Here is a 23,386-nt window from a genome sequence, read left to right as displayed (position 1 = left end):
CGGCCCACAGTGGACACAGCTGTATGCTATAGATTATAAACAGTGAAATCACGTGCAAATAATGTCTTATGTTGTATAATATTAAAACATAGATTAAGCAATTAAAAATTACTTCTCAAAAAGTCTAAAAGGTAATATGAGGCAGGTGTTGCCAGTAAAATGATGCTGTTAAAACTTGAGAGGCCTTAAGTTATCATTTGTTGGGTGACACCTAAATCAGCATATATCTGCGACCCGAGTTGTTCTATATTTTAAGCAGAAATAAAATCCTGAATCTACGCATTGAACAGATTACTATTTTCTAATATGATGCATGTAAAAGTTGCAAGAAGACGAAGTGTTAAGCCAAGGAGATCGCATTGATTGATATGTCAAGAATCTTAGATATAATGTTAGAAGAGTTAGTAAAGCTTGACTTTGTGACAGGTTGTCCAATATTGTAATTTCCGCAATTGCATAGCAGGTAAATTCCTGTCAGACTGCCATTAAATCAGACACTTAGTGGCTCGAATAGATTTCTATTTCTTGTAAATGACAAATTACGGCAATATTGTTAATTTTCACTTATTTTGTAGTAGCTTGACATTTCAAAACGAAAAGAAATATTTATACTTTTCAAGAAGAATACAAAGATATATTTATACACGACCAAGGTCTAGATGCATTCATTTTTTTCCATATTGACACCAAAATAACGAACTTAGGAATTCAGCTTTAATATTGTAATCGTCCCGTTTTCCTATTTCTATTATTGATTACACTTTTTTTTCTTTTTTTAAGCTTAAGTAGAGAAAGTGTATTTGTTTAAATTCAAAATAAGAACAATGTCACCTTGTTTTCTGGCACTGTGTGGGACAATGTCACCTTGTGTTCTGGCACTGTGTGGGACAATCCAACAAGCTAAAGATAAACAATATTAAACAATTTTAGAATTTAAAGGGCATTATATATTCGTATTGTTCTTATGTATTAAATCATAAGTTTAAGTACTAAATTTCTTTCACATAAAGTTCACGTGTTCCATCTTATTTATTTTTGCAGGTATAGTAGGTGTAAGATTATACAAAATAGAATTTTTGGAAAATCTAGGATAGACCATAACAAAAAATATTATAACATATAATAATAATAATAAAAGAACAAGGTAAAAATCTACAAATCTATATAACATTATATCATTGTCAGTGGTTTAGGTAAAACAAGGAGCACGACAATCCATCAAATATGCGTTTCTTTTTTTTTTTTGGTTGCAATGTATGTTCGTTCCTACAGTCAATTCTGAATTAAGATTTATATTTAAGAGAAAAAAAAATAAAATAAAATAAAAGGATAAAAGAACGATAATTCTCGTGAAGCATTAACTTCTTGCACAGTGTATCTCATTTTTATCCCACAGGGGCAATATTCGAATGACAATCTAGAGCTAATCACGTGGTCTGAAGCTGTATAAAAGTGAATTTTTAGTGTTTTTATGCATGATTAATCTCCAGTCTGATACTTAAAAAATATAGCTTTTTAATATTGGTTCAATTAAAGTTCGGATGAGACAGGTCTTTTTAGTTATAGTCTTTTTGTTACCGGAAGTCTCCTTAATATTATATTTTTTTATTCATTCACTTGTACCCATTTGCATTTGTGTAAAAGATATTGACATGGTGTGACTTTCCTTATGTTTGTCTAAACAGAAAACTATGCTGGTGACAATTGATTTATTCCAAATTTCAAATGTTTCCTCGAAATCGCACACGTGTATTCCAGTTCACCAATGACGTAAATACTTTGAACGTTCCCCTAATCAGAAATATATTACCGTTATTATAATCAGAATGCGAGAAAATACTGTAGTTTTTTGTTGTTTTTTTTTAAAACTATTTTCCTTTAATCATAATCTATTTTAGATCATTGAAGTTGTACTTCCGCAAATTCATATTTCCCCCTTCACTTATCTTGTATTCTTATTTTGTTCTCATCTTCACCTTTTTATTTTTTATGTTTTTCATTTTATTTAGTTTCTTACTACTACATGTATGTTTAAATGTTTGGAATTTTCATTTAAATATGTAGGCATTGAAGTCAAGTATACTGTTTGTTTTTGTATATATGATATATGCTTTTAATATTTAAGCGGCTGTTCATTTAAATATTATGCAAATCATATGATACGGGTGGCACAACCTTAATGTTATCCCAGTGAATTTATTGTTCCAATTAATGTAATGTTTATATCATAAAAAAGAATGTATGCCAAAGATCGTTTTCAATCGACAATGGATGGTTCAGAAAGTGATTTAAAGTTTTCTAAGAAGTAACAAAATTTTGCACAAAATAAAGAGTTATATTCATTTAAGAAAGAATTTCAATGCTTTCTTTGTTATTTATTTCTCCTTAATCATGACAGATATTCAAAAACCAACTTCACTTTTGTGAAAAGTTACATTTGTGATATGAAATGAATGAAAATTGTTTTTGAAAGCAAAATGTGCCAAGTGTCACCCACTGCCTGGTTTTTGCACGGACACCTTCTTTAATTGTTTTACTCCGTCATCCATTTCCAACAACACGAATGCACCGTGGAATAGCCTTGTTTGTTGTAAAAAGCATTGTCAGTTGCATGTAAAGTTTCGATTGAGATATCTAGCTATTTACATATTCTACTACCCATGATATATAGCACATTTAAAGATGTGATAGGTATATTTACATAACGGCTATTTTAACCTTTTAATGGAATTTTAAACACAAAAAACATCACCTCCGTCGCAAAGGACACATGGTATACTATCTAGTTACTATATCCAGGTTTTTCTTCGATATAAGATATGAACGCTCTTTTTAAGTTGTAAATGATCTCCCTTTTAATGATACCCTACATGATTTTTTTTCAGTTAGGTAATACATTATGATTTTATATCAATATGGTGCATGCAAGGCCAAAATTTTTATTATAAAATAGGCCGAAATCAAGATTTGATGGAAATTAATTCTGACAGTCAGTTCATATTTGTAGAGTTTCTTGACAAACAGTCGTCCATTTTAAAAATACAGAGCTTACAGTATCGGCCCATCATTCTAAATTTAGTATTTTCCATTTGTCCCCTTCACAAACATTTGTTGGTCTTGCTTATATTTAACGAAACGAAACTAAAATATATCAATATTCATTGAAATTTAAACTATACCTAAATGTTTGAAAGTTTTTATGAAGCCATTAAAGTCAAGTTTACCTTAGGAAATTAAATACATATACATTGCAATTCTGGAAGTTTACGACATCCTCAAGATTAAATATTTCTTAGTATAGGAAAGAAGCGACAAAAATAAATGTCAGGACAAATATTGAGACAATAACGAGATTGAATATGGTAAACATGTTCAGGATACAAATGCGCAATTATTTGTTTACATTCTACTGGGAAATTTTTTACCCCAACATTGTACTGAGTACTGAATACAAGGTGGTACCTGATTGGTTGGATATGGCTTGAAATGTATTTTCATTTCAAAGCTTACCCATTTATGATCGATTTTATTTTGGTAATAATTAATAAAATGTTATAGGGTTGAAATGATTTCTCATAAATGAAATCTAGGTGCTTCATCTTTTTGCAGTGTATTTTGTGCTGAATTTTCAAGAGTCCATAACAACTGAATTTTAGGTCAACTTTTGCCGTATGACCATATACCTTTTTTTTGTGCAAATAAAAAGTATGTTTTTCTAGTTTTAGGAACTGAAACCCATTTTCTGCTAATTTGTGTGGTTATCTTGAAATTAATTTTCAAACTACATAGGTACCCTATGGAAAATTCATTACAAATAATTGCGCTCTTGTATCCTATAGAGAATGTGTACTTTCACATTCCTTTTTTTCTTCATCCCTGTTTTTTTGGTGCTTAGCTTTCCTGCAAACTCTGTGGTGACTTTGATCATTTTTTTTTAAATGGATGCTTTTTGGGCTGATATTGAGAAAAAGTTTTCAAAAAGGCTATTTCAATGGGTAATGGTAAGGGATGCATTGAATTGATAGGGGCACGGAAGTCCAAGTCAGGTTATGGGGTCCAAGTAGTGAAATGGCCTGATGGAGAGGGCAATAGGGAGATTGCACACAGGCCTTCCTACATGATAAGGCATAGGATCACAAGGGATGACTTTCAAAAATCTTTTAATGACAAAGAGTGCAGCCATATCTGCCATGAGAAATTGTGTGTCAATCCAGACCACATAGCCATAGAACAACATGAGTTTAACCAGGAGAGAATTCACTGCAAAAGTCAAGGCCTCTGCTCAAAATCACACAAACCATATTGTTTAATATGTAATGTTATTAATATAAAAACTATTTTCTAACAGAAATTCTCCTTTTCTTGCTTTTTACACTGTAGGAATGGTCTGTGTGTTTGTTTCGAGAAGAAGGTTTCTGCTCTTTTTCACTTTTCAGTTGCAAGTTTTTCTCGTACGCAATAATTTCACTTAATTTTTCATACAGTTTGTCCAGTTTTTCACGTTTTTCACTTCTATATTTCTTGTTTTCCATTGTTTGCTTATGCTGCTTTTGTAAAATGTCTAATTTCTGCACACTTTTCAGAGCCTGGTAAGCTGTACTCCCAACTGGAATGCCACAGTATAAGGCACTGCACAACTCAAGGATGGATTCACCTGGACCAAGATTTACACTATGGATGGTTGAGTGTGCCCTTCCAGAATAGTTCTTTTTGTACGTTACATTTGAAGGTAAGGAACGCCTTATGCTACGATTCACACCCTCGACAAAGTTAGTGTTCATATTAAGCCTGGTCTTCTCAAGTGCTTTTGGTCCGAGGCGCTTTTTTACTGCGATACGAATAAAATCCATGTTTTCATGGGTATGCATGATTTTGAATGTCTTTGGTGGTAGACTTCTCCTCTTGAGCCACCCACTCTTGCCACATACAAAAGAATATTTCTTGCATAAGTCATGTTTTCCCATGTAGCACCGGATAACTGCATCAACTGTATGAGACATCTTTGATTAAACTCTTTTAAAATTTCCTCCAAATTGCTTAGTACATACAGCAAGTTCAGAATTGCACCTTTCAGTTAAGTCTATTGCAAAATTATTCAGTAGCTTTTAGCGTTGCTTTTGTGTCCGTGCCGGTATGATTTTTAGGAGACTTTTGTCTTTTTTCACACTTTTCCGCATATTTTCCGACAAATGCCTGGTATCCATGAAATGCTGAGGCTCAGGTTTTGATTTCCCCTCCTCATACAAATCAACTGCAGCTCTGTAAGCTGAACTGTCTGGGTAAGTAACTAAAGAGTCTACTTCTATGTTGTCTTTTAAAAGGTCTTCAAGACACTCCCTGGCCCATGCATATTCATCACCAATGCTCTTCACCATTGGAATATTAGCACTGCATTCATCAGTACATTTAGAGTGGAGTTGGCCTGAGTCAAAATCAACATCTAGTGAAGAATGCTCTGAACAGAGCTTATTTTCGTCAACCAAATTAACAATATTATGTTTTTTTGTTACATTTTCAGCTGATGTATACACAACCTGATTAGCCGGTTGGAACGGTGTGCGTCCAATTTCTGAGTAGGGTCTGTTGCTGTACATGCCATCCATTTGACCACTGATACATCTCGAATTTTTCTTTCCTCGGAGGCGGTTTATTTCGACTAATTCTTCCTTTCTTCTTTTCATGTCTTTTTTTTTACAACTTGTACAATGTTTTTATATACTTTATTTGTCCTTCTTTGCAGGCTAGGGGCTGCTGGAGTTGAAATATTGCCACTTAGAAAGATTTTGCGCAAGCTTGTAGGACCAATAGGAGTCTGACTCAGGCCAACTAGTACACCAGTTGTTAGTTTTGAGGGTTTTCTACCCGGTCTGCCGGTTTCAAGTTCCTCATACTGTGTATACATCTTCGAAAAGTATTTACACGATGCGCAAATAAGTCGAAATCTTGATGAGAAACCTCTTTTTTCTTCTTTGTCCAAATCGTATGGTAAAATACCACCACAGTCTGGACTTTTCATCATATGCTCTCTACATGCGCAATTCCACATGTTTTCTGACTTGTAAAGGCACAGCACTCTGTATGAATCAGAATTCAACCTGAAAATTAAAAAAAGAAACCATATTTAATGTCCTACTAACACTATAGTTATTTCTATATTCAAATGCAATTTAGAGTTATCTCCCCCTTAATTTTAATATTTTTTTAATGGAGCATTTATGTATATTTGGCTGATATCTAATTGATTTTTTCCTACTTTATAACTTAAATAAAGGTTAATTACTATACAAAGTGCACGAATTTGTGTTCTTGGAAATAAATTTGCAAGTTTTAAGGAAAAAACATCCCAATAGTTTGAAAATTGTGCACATATGGCATATATTTTTTATTTTTTTTTTAAATCTACATTAATAAACTGTTTGATTGTAAGTTAATTACGTTATTTATTATTACATGCCCTACATTTTTTCTTTTTTAGCTCCTTTCTTAGATTTCCTAGCAACAGGAACAGATTTAGATTTTTGTCGCAGTAACTTAGCCGCACGACTGGACCGCTCTACCTTCTCCTCAGGATCAGTGTATGGATCATTAACAACCAGTTCATGAGTTTTCCTTGGAAGTCTAATGTATTTAGATGTTTCTAAGTCACTTTTCACTGTTGAAAGTTTAGTCCTTGCTTTGTTGTGAGGTAAATTTCCAGATTTAAATGTGTATTTATTTCCTTTTTTGAATCCTGACATTTTATAAATTTGAAATGTTGACTCTGTTAATTTAGCTTTGATAAATGTTGGTGTGCTCTGATGCAAGTTTATTTTATACCTTTGTTTTGCAGTACAAATTGGTGTGAAAAGTTCAGTCTTTGCACCATTTACAGGATAAACAACAGGTGCCCCCTTCAAACATATAAAATTCTTCAAAGATGCCATTTGATGATCTTATGGCTCTTCTATAGTTATCATAATGACAAACAAAATTTGTTGCTGTCATTCTGGTACCTCTTATCACCAACAATTACAAATTACATGATAAAGTTAGAAAATGCATCTTCATTTCACTTAATTTAGAAAGTTTTAAGGAAAATTTCCAACTTTTTGCCATTTTTTTTGTATTTTTACTATTAGAAGGGTAGATTCTACCCTTAATAAATTTAGATTTTAACTTGTACATGCATAAAAGGAGTATTGCTTAAAGTATTGGAAAACATTAGTCATAATAATTTCTAAGATATTTTAATAAGAAGTTTTTCCATTTTTAATTTTTTATTTTTGCTTTCTGTGGAAATTTTTCAGCACTGGCCGCAAACTCGCACTCCAACCTAAAAAGGGAATATCTCGACTAAACTTTAACGGATTTTCACCTAACTTGGTTTCTGTACTTGTAATAAGATGTGCTTTATAAATGCGAACTTGAGAACTGATTCTTAACTGCTTCATATTTCTATAGGATACAAATGCGCAATTATTTGTTTACATTCTACCGGGAACTTTTTTACCCCGACATGGTACTGAGCGCTGAATAGAAGGTGGTACCTGATTGGTTGGATATGGCTTGAAATTTATTTTCATTTCAAAGTTTACCCATTTATGATTGATTTTATTTTGGAACAAGTTAATAAAATATTATAGCAATGAAATGATTTCTCATAAATGAAATCTAGGTGCTTCATTTTTTTGCACTGTATTTTGTGCTGAATTTGGATTGAGTCCATAACAGCTGAAATTTAGGTCAACTTTTGCCGCATGACCATATACTTTTTTTTGTGCATATAAAAAGTATGCTTTTCTAGTTTTAGGAACTAAAACCCATTTTCTGCTAATTTGTGTGGTTTTCTTGAAATTAATTTTCAAACTACATAGGTACCCTATGGAAAATGCATTACAAATAATTGCGCTCTTGTATCCTTAAGAAACAGCAACCAAACCGGGATGATAAAATGTCAGCTCGCGGCCCCCATCGGTCTTATCACATGCAAGCATTAACTGGATCCAAAACACCTTTGTTTGGAGATACAGCGAAATAGTGTTAAAGAACTTATTTTTGCGGTGTACAAAAAATGACAAAAATAAAACCCGCTAATTTGATACTTTTCAGATAGGTAATACAGGATAATTTTGTATCAAAGTTGGTACATTCAAGGTCAAGGATTGTAATTATAGACCGTAATCAAGATTTGATGGAAATTAATTCTGAAAGTCAGTTCATATTTGTAGAATTTCTTGACAAAAAGTCGTTCATTTTAAAGAGACGGAGTTTACAGTATAGTCCCGTCAGTCTTAAAGAGTTTTTCATTTGTCCCCTTCACAAATATAGAGCCTAGAGTAACACCCCATAAATCTTTAGAAAATAATTTCACTTAAAACATTTATCGGTCTTGATAATATTTAACGAAACTGAAATATATCAATACTCATTGAAAATTAAACGAAGTTTTGGTTTTGTAATTTAAAGGTAAAAGGTCAAGGTCATTTGTACTAGATGTACATTTAATGACGCCAAATAAGGTATTGCCACTAAGAATAGTTTCAATCGATTGATATACAATGAATATGCAAATATTAATGTTATTCACAGATGTGCATAAGTCTACAATATAATAAACGTGTTACCAAAGCTTTTGCACTTTAACAATACACAACTTCCACGATGTTATGTATGACTGTTTTATCTGATATTAAAGTCAAGGAATGGAATGGATAAGGGAAAAAGGGGATAAAATTGTCTTACATATGATAATTACATTTGACAAATATATTACATATCCAAGTGTTATTATGAAAATGGCTATGATAATTTTAATTAGGGTTTGAAATTATTCTTTTGTCTTTTCAATATAGTGAGTAAATTGAGCAAATCAATATAAACATCTGAATTATTATTAGTTTGAATGAAACCCAGGTTACAAAAAAGATATTTCTTTAAAGGTAACAAGTGTTTAATGGTTGTTGAAATCAACGGTGTGTATGAGAAATTACTATATTTATAGTCTTTGTGTTGTACCGAAAGTCTCCTAAATGTGTTATTTGCGTCCATATGCATTTGTGAAAAAGGGCATTTTGACATGGTGTTGACCTTTCTAATGTTTGATTAAACAGAAAACACTGCTGGTGAAAATTGATTTGTTTCAAATTTTAAATGCTACCTTGAAATCGGAAACGTGCTGGAAATGGAAATTTTATGAGCAACTCGGCGGTTGTTTCTAGAAAATCAGATGACGCTTACCCTACCGGTCCATGTTCCCATGTTTTATTGGAGTCAGAGCTTACTTTCTTTTGCTTTTGTATGTATTAGTTAGGTAATTTTATGCCCTTTATTGTGTGTTATTTTTCTCTGTCTGGTCTTTGTCCATGGATTTACATCCTTTTGATATCTGCTAGAATCTTGGTTTCCTTGATTACTCATCCAGTGTATTAGCGGCGTAAATGCTTTGAAAATTTCTCTAATTATAAATACATTATCGTTAATATAATCAGTTATGCGAGAAAATACTGTAACTTTTTGTTAGCTTTTTAAAAACTATTTTCCTTTAGTCGTAATATATCTTAAACCAATGAAATTGTTTTTCCGCATAATCATATTTCCCTTGTACTTATCTTTTATTCTAATTTTGTTCGTATCTTCACTTTTTTTTTGGTTTTATGTTCTATTTAATTTTTTTACAATTATACAACATTGTTTAAATGTTTAGTTTAAATATATGAGGCAATGAAAGTAAAAAATATCTTGGGAAATTAGATACATGTACGTAATGGGAGATTTATACATCGTCGAAAATGAGATAGTGGAAACCATAAATCTGTGTATCTTCCTTTAGTCAATGATTGTGATGTACCGTCCATGTACTGGGTTCCTAAACTCCACAAGAATCCATACGAACAACGTTACATAGCTGGATCTGCAAAATGCTCCACCGAACCTCTTCTTGAATATCGGTGAGCGTAATTAGCCAATTATAACATACTACTGAGATCTTAATTTATGATCTTGTACAAAAAATAAAATGCTTACCCACCTGCATAGAATGTATATATATACAAAAGGTTATCCCAAGATCATAAAATGGAAGAGTAAGTTACTGTCTGATCAATCAATATCTGGCCTAGTGGGTTAGGATTTTTTAATTACATATGAATTATTAGTGAAATATAACTTAAAACTGATTTGCAATAAAAACAGTGTTAAAACTTACATACATTTCTAGACAGATCTACACTATGACAAAGCGTAAGTAGAAAAATAATAGTAAGCGGTTCAATGCTAATCTCTGTAATAATCAGTCTTACGGTGAATCAAATTGAAAAAAAAAATGAACTAAACTAAACAAAAAAAAAGCTTTTCACGAAATCTTATTCAAAATTCAAAACTGATGAAATCTGGAAACCACATTTAATATCATTTAAGTGGCAGTATTGCGAGGTATTAATTATATAAAATGCATTACGATTTCATCATCAAAGGCAGATGATGGTAACCCACTCTCACTCTCTCATTAAATTGTAAATCTGAATTCCCTTCTCTGCATCATCTGACACTTCTAAAAAGAACAGACTGTCAATTCGTCTTCAGTAGACAATAAACTATGTGCACTTATTGTTAAATCTTTGTGTATTAATTATTTTTAAATTTCGCCAGATTGTTACAGATTCAAGCTTTTGAAAACTCAAGAGTTTGCACATTTACATTGTTTTATCAACTGTTTTCTTTGCATGTTGTCTTAATACGTCAAAATACATAGCCGATATTACCGAGTACCCACAACTCCGGTCAGTAGCCAGGTTATATGATATTATCGTAATCTATCCATAAAGAGGTAAACAATCTTGAGGTTGTCACAAGCTTCAAAGGTTGCATTAGTACGTGTATCTATTTGGATTTAATGGCCAGATATATAAACTAAAATTCCAAATATTAATATGTAATAGTTAATAACTAAATAAATTAAAAAAAAACAAACAAAAAACAAAAAAAAAAAAAACAAAAAAAAACCCCAAAAAACAAAAAAAAACAAACAAAAGCATGAAAAGTGAAGATGAGAACAAAGTTAGAATAAATATGATTGGAAAGGGAAAAATGAATATAGGGAAGAATGTCCTGGTTCTCGGGACTACGTTCCAGGTATTAGCTACTAGCAATACACTCTCACGAGGATTTGTATATGTGTAACATACTGAATATTGCGATCGGGAACCAGTCTAAGGGAAGAGCAACTTCATTGGCTGAAGATGGTTAATGCTTAAAAACAAATAGCTAAAAAATCAAATATAATAAACGTTCTCGCATAACTGATTATTTAATGCTTCTGACAGTCGTGATATGAAAGAAAAGATGTACAAATGTTGTCTTCTTTTTTGAATTATTAAACAGAGCGAACCAATGATTTGAATGAAATTTGTTGAAATGGACAAATTATCGATAGTTTTAATGAACAAAAATACCACTCATATTTATATTGCATTTCGGCATGCAGTAAATATAATTTAAAATGCAACTTCTCATTAACATCGTACCAAAATACATGTACGTTTACATAGGAAAAATTTTAATGTATACCAGAAGTACTTAAAATAAAGTCAAATTCAACATCGAGAGGTTCCTTGCAGTGCAAGAAATGAAGCCTCTTTTTTAAATTTTACATATGTTGTACAGAAAATTTAGGTTAAAAAATACATGATATAATTCGGGCCAGACAAGCCTGAAATATTAAGGAACTATGGTCCACTATCTCAGAGGCATCGACAAACTACAATTATACCACTCATCTCGATGTTTTGTATTGAAGTACAGGGTATACGCTCACTAGCAACGTTAGAACACATATGAAATCTGTTTTTAAAGACAATTTTATTATGTTTGATCCTGTGACAATTAAACTTATCAGGGATCCCCTGGGAAAATGACAATTCTCCTTAACAATTAGACACATATTTAAAACTAATATAAACACATTTACACTCTGATTTGTAATTTCCATAGACAAATAAAATTTAAATACCCGTATAACTATTCGTGCTTATAGAAACAACAAATATCATAAAAGAACCAAAATAATAAAACTCTGACTCCACTAAAAACTGGAAGCATGGACCAGGTGCACCGGTAGGACTATTTGATCTCCGCAGCATTGGATTTATTCAATTTGTTTTCAATAAAAAGTTCGAAAAATAAGTTTTTTGACAGAGTAATCTGCCCTGGAAATATTCATTTTCAATACATTGGAACAAGTAATTCAATTTTTTCAAAGTGATAATGAAAATCTTGTCATTTTTCCTTGAGTCAGATTAAACATTAAAGATATTGGTTTTTCCACAAATGATCTAAGTGCCAAAAAAAGAAAGAAAAAAAATCAGTATTAACAACCCCTTTTAAATAGAACTACTGGCAATAACAGTAAAAAATAAAGAATTAATTCTGTTATTTCAAATAATCGAAAATATGTTCATGTCTGAATTCAATCTTTTAAACAATTTTTTTTTCTACGTAATGACGGATAAGGAAAGAAAGCTAGCTGCGAATACTGCTCTGTGCTCAAAATTTGAAATGTGTAGTATTAATTCTTGACACCATATTTGGAGAGTTGTTTTTAAAATGTTTATCACCGATCATCCGTATAAAAATAATGTGACGAGACTGATTTGATCGAGCCAGAGTAACCCCCATAACACTGTCAAGCGAGATAAATGAACGTGAACAGATCGACAATACAAGTCAAGTTCTGCCTGATCGGAAAGAAGACGTTAAAGATCGTGAACCACTAATTAGGAGCTTTCTACTTATTTTATTTTAAATTGCAACAATTACAGCAAACCTGCAACTTTTACAAACAAAAAAGGGTGTCTGCAAATTTGTTCACCATGTACAAAGGCTTTGAAGAGTAATGAAGGGAATCAAGAACCTAGCGGAAACCAGGAATCAAGCGAAAACCAACGGAATGCAATCAAGTGACAAAAACCAGACATGGTTAACAAACAAACACAACAGAGAACATAAAATACTAAAATTATACATACAAAGTCAAAAAAAGTAAATGAGCAACTCCGAATCTTATAAAAATATGAGCATGAACCAGGTGCACCGGTAGGGTAAGCGTCCTCTGCTTTTCTAAGAACACCAATTTGCTCATAAAAACAAAAATCAAGTCCGAGGTAGACGAAAGAGGAAAGTAAAACTATGACAAGTTGAACTAACCAAATAAAGTAATTTTTCTTTGATTTTAATAAACAATTTTTCAGAAAAAGCAAAAGGTTTCTTGTACATCGAACTCCACTCAACTGCATAAAAGTAAAAAGAAAATCTTTGGTAACATATGTTTATCAATAATATGAATAATTCACCGTTTTAATTCAAAATGCTATGAATATGAATAAAAGTCGATTCATTTTCATTGCACTCGATTCTTTACAGAACTGAAGGTACAAAATGATCATACAAACAGAGATTCGAATTCTTTTTGCTGTGTATATGACTCATTTTGCAATCATCCAAGGTAATCATTTATTTTGTATTTTTTTTCCGTGATCGAATTAAACGTTAACTTAATATATGCAATTCATATGTTGTCGTCTATTATATAAACTCCTGAATTAATGTTTTTTTTGTTATAATGTCTTGCCTTACTTGTTACACTTCTTGAAACATTCCCGTTTCCCATTTTAGCATCGTTTATCGTGCGTTTACATATCGTTTTCTGTTCGTTTAAACGCACGATGAACGCACGATAGAAGCTTTTTTTTATTTTTTAACTTTGATTATTTCCATTATTCAACTGTTATTTTTTACTCATTTGCTATTATTTGAATATTTTTATTCATTTACTAATTCCATTTTTTCTGATCGTCATTATTTGTTAAAATTATTATTGTTCATCGTTCGTCTATCGTGCGTTTAAACGCATGCTGTGAACGTTCGTTTATCGTGCTTTTAAACGCATGCTGTGAGCGTTCGTTTATCGTGCGTTTAAACGATAGGATCGTTCGTTTAAAAGCACGATAGGATCATTCGTTTAGCGTGCGTTTAGGTATCGTTTGTGCGGGAAACCTTAACGTCTCAAAGAATGTAAGGTAATTATATACTTTTTTGGTAAAGGAGATGACTTGATGTTGGCGTTGACAATTATGTTGACTCCTAAATTCATTATTTTTGGCGTTTTTTTCTTCTGATTAAGGTGTATCCTGTGATAAATATTTGTCATCGCCTATTACATTGAATTCATTAGTTTTTTGTTTTGTTATCGCCTTTTATGTTGACTTCTGAATTATTTTAATTTGTGTTCGCCTATCATGTCGAATCCTGAGTAATTTATTTGTTTTGTCGATGATTATTAGAATAGCTATTGAGTTAATATGGTGAATCATGAGTTAATATTTTTTGTCATCGCCTATGACGTTGACTCCAAAAGTTTTTCAATTGTTTTGTTGTCAGCTATTGTGTTGACTCTTTGATTTAGGAAGTAAACCTAGGGTAAGGGGCACAACTCTTAAAAATCATTGGAACGTTTGTATTCAGCATTTTACATCAATCTTATTTAAGAATCTCATTAACTTGGATTCATTTTATTCTGCTTCAAAAGAACGCTTGAGAGGCTTTGGTGGAATTGAGTATGATGCAAACATATCACTGATTTCATGAGTTATGTCCCTTACCCTAGGTCTGCCTTCTTAATGTTTTTGTTTCGTCGCCTATTATATGGATTCTCTGGTTTTTATTTTGTTTTTGTTGATAGCTTTATGTTAACTCCATTGTTTTTCTCTGTTTTGTCGTCACTTATTATGTTTTGTTTTGTTGTCACATACTGTGTTGACTCAATAAAAAGTTTATTTTTGTTTTTACGATGCATATCATGTAATTAATATTTGTGCACATCTACTATATTCTTAAAACAATTGAACAATATGACAAGAGGAATTATTACAAAATTCTGGCGATGCTATTATGTTTCCAAAAGGTAAGGGCTCATGACTGTGGGCGTGTGATAAACCAACTAGTTCACTGTTGTTATGCCTGCACTAAGATGGGACTATAGCATTTGTTTAATTTATATTTTTGTGATCTGTTATTCGTGTCATGCGGTTGGTCCCTTTTTGTGTAATTTTTTCCTATTTGTGTGCGATCCGCCCCTTTTTATGCAGTCTATTAGGTTTTTGTGTAGTCAGTCTTTTTGTGCTGTTTTTTAAATACTTCTATACTACACATACCCTGAATCCGGTTATTCATTTTGTTACCATTCCTTATAAAATTCAGACATCACCAATGGTAGAGGTGATTCATTTTCAGAACATTTTTTATCCAGTTTGCATATGCTATGTTTTTGCACCTGGGATCTTGTTTCCATTGATTCCGCTATAATCTTATTTCCCATGATTATATTTTTTACATTATGGTAGTTTTTACTGTATTCAGATCACACAAATCAAGTTTGTTACTTGTACAACTAGTTATAAGTTATTAGCAGCCTTTCCTATTTATGAAAGTAACCATTACTTGGATGAATCTGCAATATGTATCATCAAACCTCTTTCAAAACCTTTAACTTCTATACTAACAGCTGTCAAAGTGGGTCTCCAGTCTTACCATCATACTTGTTACACTCGTGATGGTATTACTTTTAAAGTGGATCTTGAAAATTCGAAAGATCTTCTGAAAATTCTAAATTCAAAATTATTATCAGAATACAATAGCATAAATACTATGATTTTTCAACTCTTCTATTCCAAATACTCTGACGGTACACCTAGATACAAATATGTATTTCTGGTAGAGATTCCATATTTCCATATACTGAGTAAAAAACGATTCCAAATCATATCCAAAATACACCAAAGACAAATGTTTTCAAAATGCTAGAATTTGTATCAGCAAGATTTATGTCCAGTGTGGTGGACGTGTTTTTCAACAAACGGACGGCATTCCAATAGGTACAGATTGTGCTCCTCTACTAGTTGAGATATTATTTTACTCTAATGGGACTGACTTTATAGCTGATCTGGTCCAAAGGAAGGAAGATCATTTAGCTAGAACTTTTGTTCTTAGTTTTATGATTTTTCACATTCCGTATTGTCAACTTTCCTTTCATCCCTTCAGTACCTGCGTTTGGAGTTTTCATATTACAACTCAACGTTATTGCTGTAACTAAGCAAACATTTGTACCGTGTTAGACTTTTAACAATAAGGCTTCTGCAATAGGGTTATGTTGCTACAAGATTGAAGTCATCACGCAAGAAATTTTATTGTCGTTATCATGAGCTCGTGTATCCATCTGCACTACGAGAACCGAATTGTTCGTGTCATAGTTTTCTTTTCCTCTTACTTCCTGGGACTTGACTATTTTATGAACAACTCTTCGGGTATTTTTCGGGTGTTTTGTAGAAAAGTGGTAGAAAGTGCTGGACTTCGTGCGGTAAAATTCGACCTTTATTGGAATGCCATTAGCAGAAATTAATTTGCCCTTATCTTCACATCGATCAATATGCACTATATATAATTCAATAAAATGATTTTTCTTATTTGATGAACTCTGTCGTCGCCATGTGTTAAGCTCGCCATGTGTTAAGCGTTGCCAAATGTGTATCCCGTTTCCTGCAGTTCGTTTCCAGCGAAGAGCTGCCTGATACATTTACCCGTCTATACACATGGCCTCAACACCTGAAGCATCTATGTTCCCTTTCGATCAGTTCTGATTTCTTTTTTTTCGATTTGATCCTCTATCCTACATAATAACATCTAAATGAATGTACTACCATACATCGTGTACTAAGTTACAGCCCTAGATTAATCCTACGAGGAGGAATGACCCGGCCAGCGAAAGCTATGTTTTTATATAGCCTATATATTCATTTTGGTTTAGTGCTGCTTCGTTCCCCTATACTTTTATCAAAAGTTTATAAAAAACCAAGAAATTATATCTATAAAATAATTCACCAATGTAATATTATATTATTAAGTTATGTAGATGTAAAAAGTTCGAATGACTTTTTAAGGTATATCTATAATTTATAATTGTAATGAAAGAGATAAAAACGGAATGTTTGCGTCTATAATAGTTAAAAATTATTTGATAAAAAGTTATTCATGTGTTCAATAAATATTTAATGAAATATTGTTATAACATGCTTTTTTGTATTATAAATAATTTAAACGTTTCCTTTTTGTCAAAAGAAAGTTCGTCTAAATTTGTGTCCTTTATTCGTTTTTACTATAATAAAGCTTACTGGATCGTTTATGAAAACGTTTAATCTGTAGGATGTATTCTCCCTGCGGATTTACAGAGTTCATCTTGGATAGCTTCAGGCCAACCACCGACTGGCATAATCACCTTTGGTCCTACCACAATGGTCCTGTCAAGCATAGAGGTATATGGTGCCGTTCTTAGTCCGTTTACTTGCATAAAACATTTTCCAGCCTACGATATATATATATTCAGGTAACACAATAAATACTACACTGTAGTCAATCTTGCATGAAATTCAATATAATCTAATAACTAATTGAGGCACACTCCTATCATTCTGGCATGTCAAGAACTGCACCTCAAACCCATCAGTGTTTGGCATGACATTAACTGAACTTCCAAACCCATAAGCGTATGGCCCGACATTAACCAAACCTATAAACCGATTAGTATATAACATGGCATTAACTTAACCTCTAAACCCATTAGTGTATGGCATGACATTAACTAAACATGTAAATCAATAAGTGTATGACATGACATTAGCTGAACCTTTTAACTCATTATTGTATAACATGAAATTAACTTAACCTGACAATACTTTATTGTATAGCATGACACTGACTAAATCTTTAAATCCATTAATGTATGACACGACATTAACTTAACCTATAAACCTATTAGTGTATTGCATGACATTACCTAAACCTCCAAACCCATTAGTGTTGGACGTGACATTAACTGAACCTCTAAACCTATTAGTATATAGCATGACCCTGGCTAAACCTCTAAACACATTAATGTTTAGCATAACATTCTTGGACCTCAAAACACATTAGTGTATAGCATGCCATGAACTAAACCTCTAAACTAATTAGTCATAAGGCAATTAAATAAGATAAAAGCATGAAATTAAACCCAATTTTTCACTGATTATTGAATGGTCTAGTTATTGTAGTGATATGTTAACTTAACTATGCCATACTCTAATGGGTTTTGAGGTTCTGTGAAATGATATATAATCCAGTAAATTGAGCGAGAAATTTAGCTTAACTGAAAATAAATCAAATTGATTCAAGAACTGTATGATTGAACTACAATTTAATGTAAAAATGTAAACATAATACTTGGTTTGTCACTTGCATAAAATATGTCACAAAGGCATATCTGACATCCATAATGGGTACAATCAATACTTATTTCCGCTAGGGTGTATATGTGAAAAAGAGTTAAAGTGTCCATTCAATTTTGTAGTATTTGGCAAACGCTACTTCACATTGGTTAACCCTAACGTGTAGGATGGATTTTGAGTGATTCTTTCTTTATATTTGTACCAGTAAAGAGTTTCAGGTACAGTTTTAACTTCACAAGAGTTAATAATAATAAACATAATAAAAAAACTACTACTGAACGCTTAGTTGAACGGAGTTACCAACTCTTCCCTAAAATGATAATAAACTACTAGGTTGACGGGTCATGTACGTCAGTTCGAAATGGAGGAATATAATACGGGATATTTTGTTCTCCTGGTAGACTGATAATGCTCAGTAGAAAAAAAAACAAAACAAAACAAAACAAAAAAAAAAAAAAAAAAAAAAAAAAAAAAAAAAAAACAACAACTGCTCTCCATTGCTTCGTCACAATTTTTATATGACTGCAAACTTTTTGGAATTTGAGGTCCCGTTTTCAGAAATGTGGGAATCCGGTAAATATTACAACTCGTTCCTTCTGGGCCACTTTTCGCAACTGTTGCTTGTAAATTTATAACTTCTGAATGTTCCAATGTAAAACTGTCAAATAAATTGAGTAATTTCTCTTTCGCACCTTCTCCCGTCTAGGCGTTCTTCGGCAGTCGTGATCATATTTTGGTTATTAACACTTTCATGGGAATCATGCTATTGTTAAAAAGACAGTATTATAACTATGTGTAAATGTTCCATATTGCGTATACAATCCATTAGACTGACTAGATTAAAAAAAAAACCATAAAAATAAACGAAAAGAATAGAAATTACCTCAGTATAGGCCTGCAAACCTAACCACAACTTCATAACATTACTAATATAATAAATGTTGATTTTTTTTAAGTGCCACCTACTATGAACAACTAATACAAGTGGACGGTGTAATGAGATTGTGTATTAGATTAACCAGATTATCGTCAAATTTATACATTTTCTATATTTTACAAGGTAGGCATAATAAGTGTTTTTTGAAAGTAAACAAAATCATCAATGCAAACTTTTGTTTTGGTTATATCTTTCAAAGTCGAAAGCTGAAGTTTGGAATATACATTGGTAATACAGAAAATCATATGTTTTTGTTAAATAATTATTTTCACATTTCCGATGTTATTTCGTTTTCCAAAGTTGAAAGAGTAATCAAGGGAACCAAGGTTTTAGCGGTAATCAAAAGAATGTAATCCAGGGACAAAGACCAGACATGGAAAACAGACAAACAAACCAAAGAACATATAGTAACTAAAATCATACATACAAAGTAACAAAAGTAAATGAGCAACTCGGACTCTAAACAAAAAAAAAAAAAAAACAAACAAAAAAAACCGGGGGGCATGGACCAGGTGCACCGGTAGGGTTAGCATCCTCTGCTTTTCTAGAAAAAACCCGCCGAGTTGAAACAAAGGGCTGTAATTTTCCAAGCTGACAGACTGGTTACTGTCACATTGGAGCAATAGACACCAGAAGGCAAAATGTTAGACATAGGATTAATATCAGCTTTGGTAAGTACTTATTAATAACCTATTTCAAACCACTGACGTGCTTCTATGTCAAAGAATGTATATAAGATGTGACACATGAAGAAAGAAACACAGTGATATTTTTGTATTATCCAAGCATTTATAACTCATAACCTCAAGAAATTACTATCAAAGTGTTTGTTAAGTCTGCCTCTATATGAAATTGATAGGTTCAATTTAGTTTTCCCTATATAAGCAATTACTTTTAATCCTTTCCCTAATGAGACCGCCAACCAAGTTTTCTTGTTTTTTTTTATGTTATATTCCTTTAAGGAGGTAGACCTAGGGCAAGGAACATAACTCTTGAAATCAGTGATACGTTTGTATTTGATTCAATTTCACCAAAGACTCTCAAGCTTTCATTTGAAGCAGAATAAAATGAATCCAAGTTAATTAGATGCTCACATACGATTGGTGTAAAATGCCGATTACAAACGTTCCAATGATTTTTAAGAGTGTCCCTTACCGTAGCTCTACCTCCTTTAAAAACGAAAATGGCTTGTTTCCAGGATATGTGAAAAATAACTACTGCTATCAATTTACTAGTAAAAGTTAGATTTTTAAATTATTAATAATTCTTCAAGCGTCTTTGGCACGAGTTTTTACATTTTGGTTACTTAGTAGTCACGATAACGAATTGATTATGTAATTTATTTCGCTAACATAGATCTCCCAAATAAATTGTTTCTATCTTCAAATAATTATTCAATTTTTATGATTGGTCGATTAATGTTCCCAAACATAAGTTACGTCAAAAAGTTGATGTCACAATAGAAAGGTGCTGCGATGTTATGACATCAGAATTTTCAAGAATGAAGACTAAATTCATTTTAGGTTTATCATGGACCTTCAACAAAAATAGGTCTCCTCTGACTAGACACAAATCTGTGTAACTAGAAAAGTTTTTAGATATAGCATCACCTTGATATGAGAAAGTCACCTTAATGTGGCGTCAAATATTAGATGATTTTTTCTGGTTTGTTTGTATCGTTGTATCATTTGCTGAGAATGCCAAAATAAACATACCCGAGATAAAGTTTTGAAATGCTCCCCATATATTAATGTCAACTGTTTTCAAATTGACATCTGGTCAAAAGAAGGACAATAGCCACTTACACACAATATGTGATTTGAAACATCGTTCAGGACATATTTTTATTTCTTAAAATATATATTGGAATGAATCACTTCTTGCTATGTAGCAATCTCCCCGAGAAACAACATTTTCTAGTAGAAAGGATTTGTTCTCATAATTCTGTACCCCTGTACTTGCACGTGTATTTTGCCGCGGAGCTTTCTACTCTCGCTGGACATTGTGGAGATGAAATATATATATATTTTTTTTTCATGAAATCAAGTATTACGCTAACATTTCAACAAATTATACATTGATGATAGGGTTATTACATAAATCTTTGGAAATATAATCCCGAGTAGCACATGCATTTTGCCGTGGAGCTCTCCACACTCGTTGGACAGTGTGGGGCAATAAGATATATATTTTTATTGAAGTCAAGAATAAATTTTATTTCAACAAATTACACAATAGTGATTCAGGGTTTTTACATAAATACCTGGAAATATTATCCCGAGTAGCACGTGCATCTTGCCGTAGAGCTTTCCACTCTCGCTGGACAGTGTGGTAATAGAATAAAATACATACATACTGGGGAATATAATATCGAGTAAAATGTTACATTGCACGAGTTAACGAGTGCAATAAACATTCTACAAGGGATCACTTTTCCCAGTTTTCATGCAATAAGACTTTTTTTGAAATAAGACTTTTTTGTATGGCAATATAATTCGATCTTTTTACTTGAATGTTTTTCACAGAAAGCGTCACAAATCCCGACATTATTTGCTAAAAGTGGAATATGAAAATTTATTGCAAGCTGTCATTGCACTGCTTTCCAAGAGGAAATTATATTGGTAAACAATAACTTCCTTTATATGCATATTTAAAAGTGAACAGGCTTGTTGGTGAAAAGTAAACTGTTTTTAACAAAACTACGTTCGGCGTATTAATTGATCGCTACTAGCAGACCGTAATTCTGACAAGGAAAAAAGACAAATGGTATGTCTTCCTTAATATCAGTTTAAATGAAATGTAAAGCGGTTTTAACCGAACGCCTTTCTTTTCGACTGTTACTTTATTGCACTTACTACACTTATTATAACATTTGTATAATTTAACAGATATATCCACCGGCTTACCACACATTTCTCCTACAAATCTGCGGTACTTTACTGCATTTGCTTCTCAGAAACCTCCTGACGAGAGGTGCGAACTTTGTAAGGCGGTAAAACCCCCGACAATTGGTGAATACACTCTTCTTCAAAGGCAAGGTAAAGCAGGGTGAAATTGCTATAGCACTTTATGTACCTATGATGTATATTGTAAGTTGTGAAGGTCAATTGAAATAACATTTCATGGTATGATGAAGAAATCCCCACTTAAACATAATGTAAAAACAAATTTCAGTTCACATAGGTAAGATAAGTCGCGAATAAAAAAAAACGTTTAAACTTTAAATCAAATTGACTACCTAAATGCAAGGTGAAAGAGAGTGTGACATAGTCTTTATTTTGTGCTGTGCTATTCTAGGGACCAATGATATTCTTCCCCAAATTCGTGATGTGTATAAAGTTTGTCAATGTAACGAAACGACAAAAGAGTGTCATTCTGAACCAACGACATCTACTGAACCTATGACAACGTCTACTGAACCCACAACGACCACAAGTGAACCCACAACCACCACAAATGAACCTACAACAACGACTACTGAACCTATACCGACGACAACTGTACCAATAACGACGACTACTGATCCTATAATGACGACAACTGAAACCACAACAACTACGACTGAGCCTACTGTGACATCAACTGAGCAAATAACAACGATGATATTTACAATGACAAAACATAAATATTTGTACAGATATACATACATGAAAAAGAAGACTAACTGTCTCCCCAAAGGAAAGAAATGACATCTACAAAGTACCAAGACAACTTTTGCGATATCAATTCTGCCAGTGGATTGATATAATAAAGGATTTTAATTTCAATTTTGATTGATTTAAAATATTCTATCGCATTTGTTTTTTTTTTACCTTTAAATGGTTAACTGTTTAATTTCTTAATCAATTGCTGATATCATTATCACATCTCTTCCCTGAAATCAGTCAATACATTGGTTGGACTGTAAAGTTATTTGATGTGTTTTTATTGATGAAACCGTTTCTGGGTTCAACAATTTTTCCAAGTTTCTGTTGTATACAAAATATCTATCATATAAATGTATCATATACAAATTGCATTCGATATGCTGTAAGTGTTTTCAAGCAGCTGGTTCTAATTATTAGAACCAAATACTTGAACTTAAAAAAAATCAAATCATTTTTTGCGGCTACAGAAGGCTGAAAGAACAAAAAGTGAAATTAAAATTTACGCTTCCACG

General features: G+C 32.3%; 1 protein-coding gene and 1 pseudogene across 1 annotated transcript; one reads left to right on the top strand and one right to left on the bottom strand.

Annotated features, from left to right (window-relative positions):
* Nucleotides 1-3,836: 3,836 nt before the first annotated feature.
* On the bottom strand, nucleotides 3,837-6,923 carry LOC148605684 (uncharacterized; annotated as a pseudogene).
* A 6,432-nt stretch (nucleotides 6,924-13,355) lies between these two features.
* LOC148605683 (uncharacterized) lies at nucleotides 13,356-22,994 on the top strand. Its single transcript, XM_088548562.1, has 5 exons — nucleotides 13,356-13,477; nucleotides 17,230-17,410; nucleotides 19,247-19,350; nucleotides 22,116-22,265; nucleotides 22,525-22,994. The coding sequence occupies exons 1-5, from the start codon at nucleotides 13,411-13,413 to the stop codon at nucleotides 22,914-22,916; spliced, it is 894 nt and encodes a 297-aa protein (XP_088404688.1). The 5' UTR covers nucleotides 13,356-13,410; the 3' UTR covers nucleotides 22,917-22,994.
* The last annotated feature ends 392 nt before the right edge of the window (nucleotides 22,995-23,386 follow it).

Source organism: Perna viridis, chromosome 10, assembly GCF_037379345.1.
Source record: "Perna viridis isolate PV_CMFRI_1.1 ecotype Kerala chromosome 10, ASM3737934v1, whole genome shotgun sequence".
Lineage (NCBI taxonomy): Eukaryota > Metazoa > Mollusca > Bivalvia > Mytilida > Mytilidae > Perna > Perna viridis.
The sequence above is the reverse complement of the archived record's forward strand: the minus strand, read 5'-3'. Positions and strand labels throughout refer to the sequence as shown.

What these genes read in the sequence shown, in the direction of transcription:
- LOC148605683 (XM_088548562.1), top strand. Translation starts at nt 13,411, where the DNA reads ATGATCATACAAACAGAGATTCGAATTCTTTTTGCTGTGTATATGACT. An exon ending in TCATTTTGCAATCATCCAAG is followed by an intron (nt 13,478 to 17,229) that starts GTAATCATTTAT and finishes TTTAATCTGTAG; the next exon opens with GATGTATTCTCCCTGCGGAT. An exon ending in CACTCTTCTTCAAAGGCAAG is followed by an intron (nt 22,266 to 22,524) that starts GTAAAGCAGGGT and finishes GTGCTATTCTAG; the next exon opens with GGACCAATGATATTCTTCCC.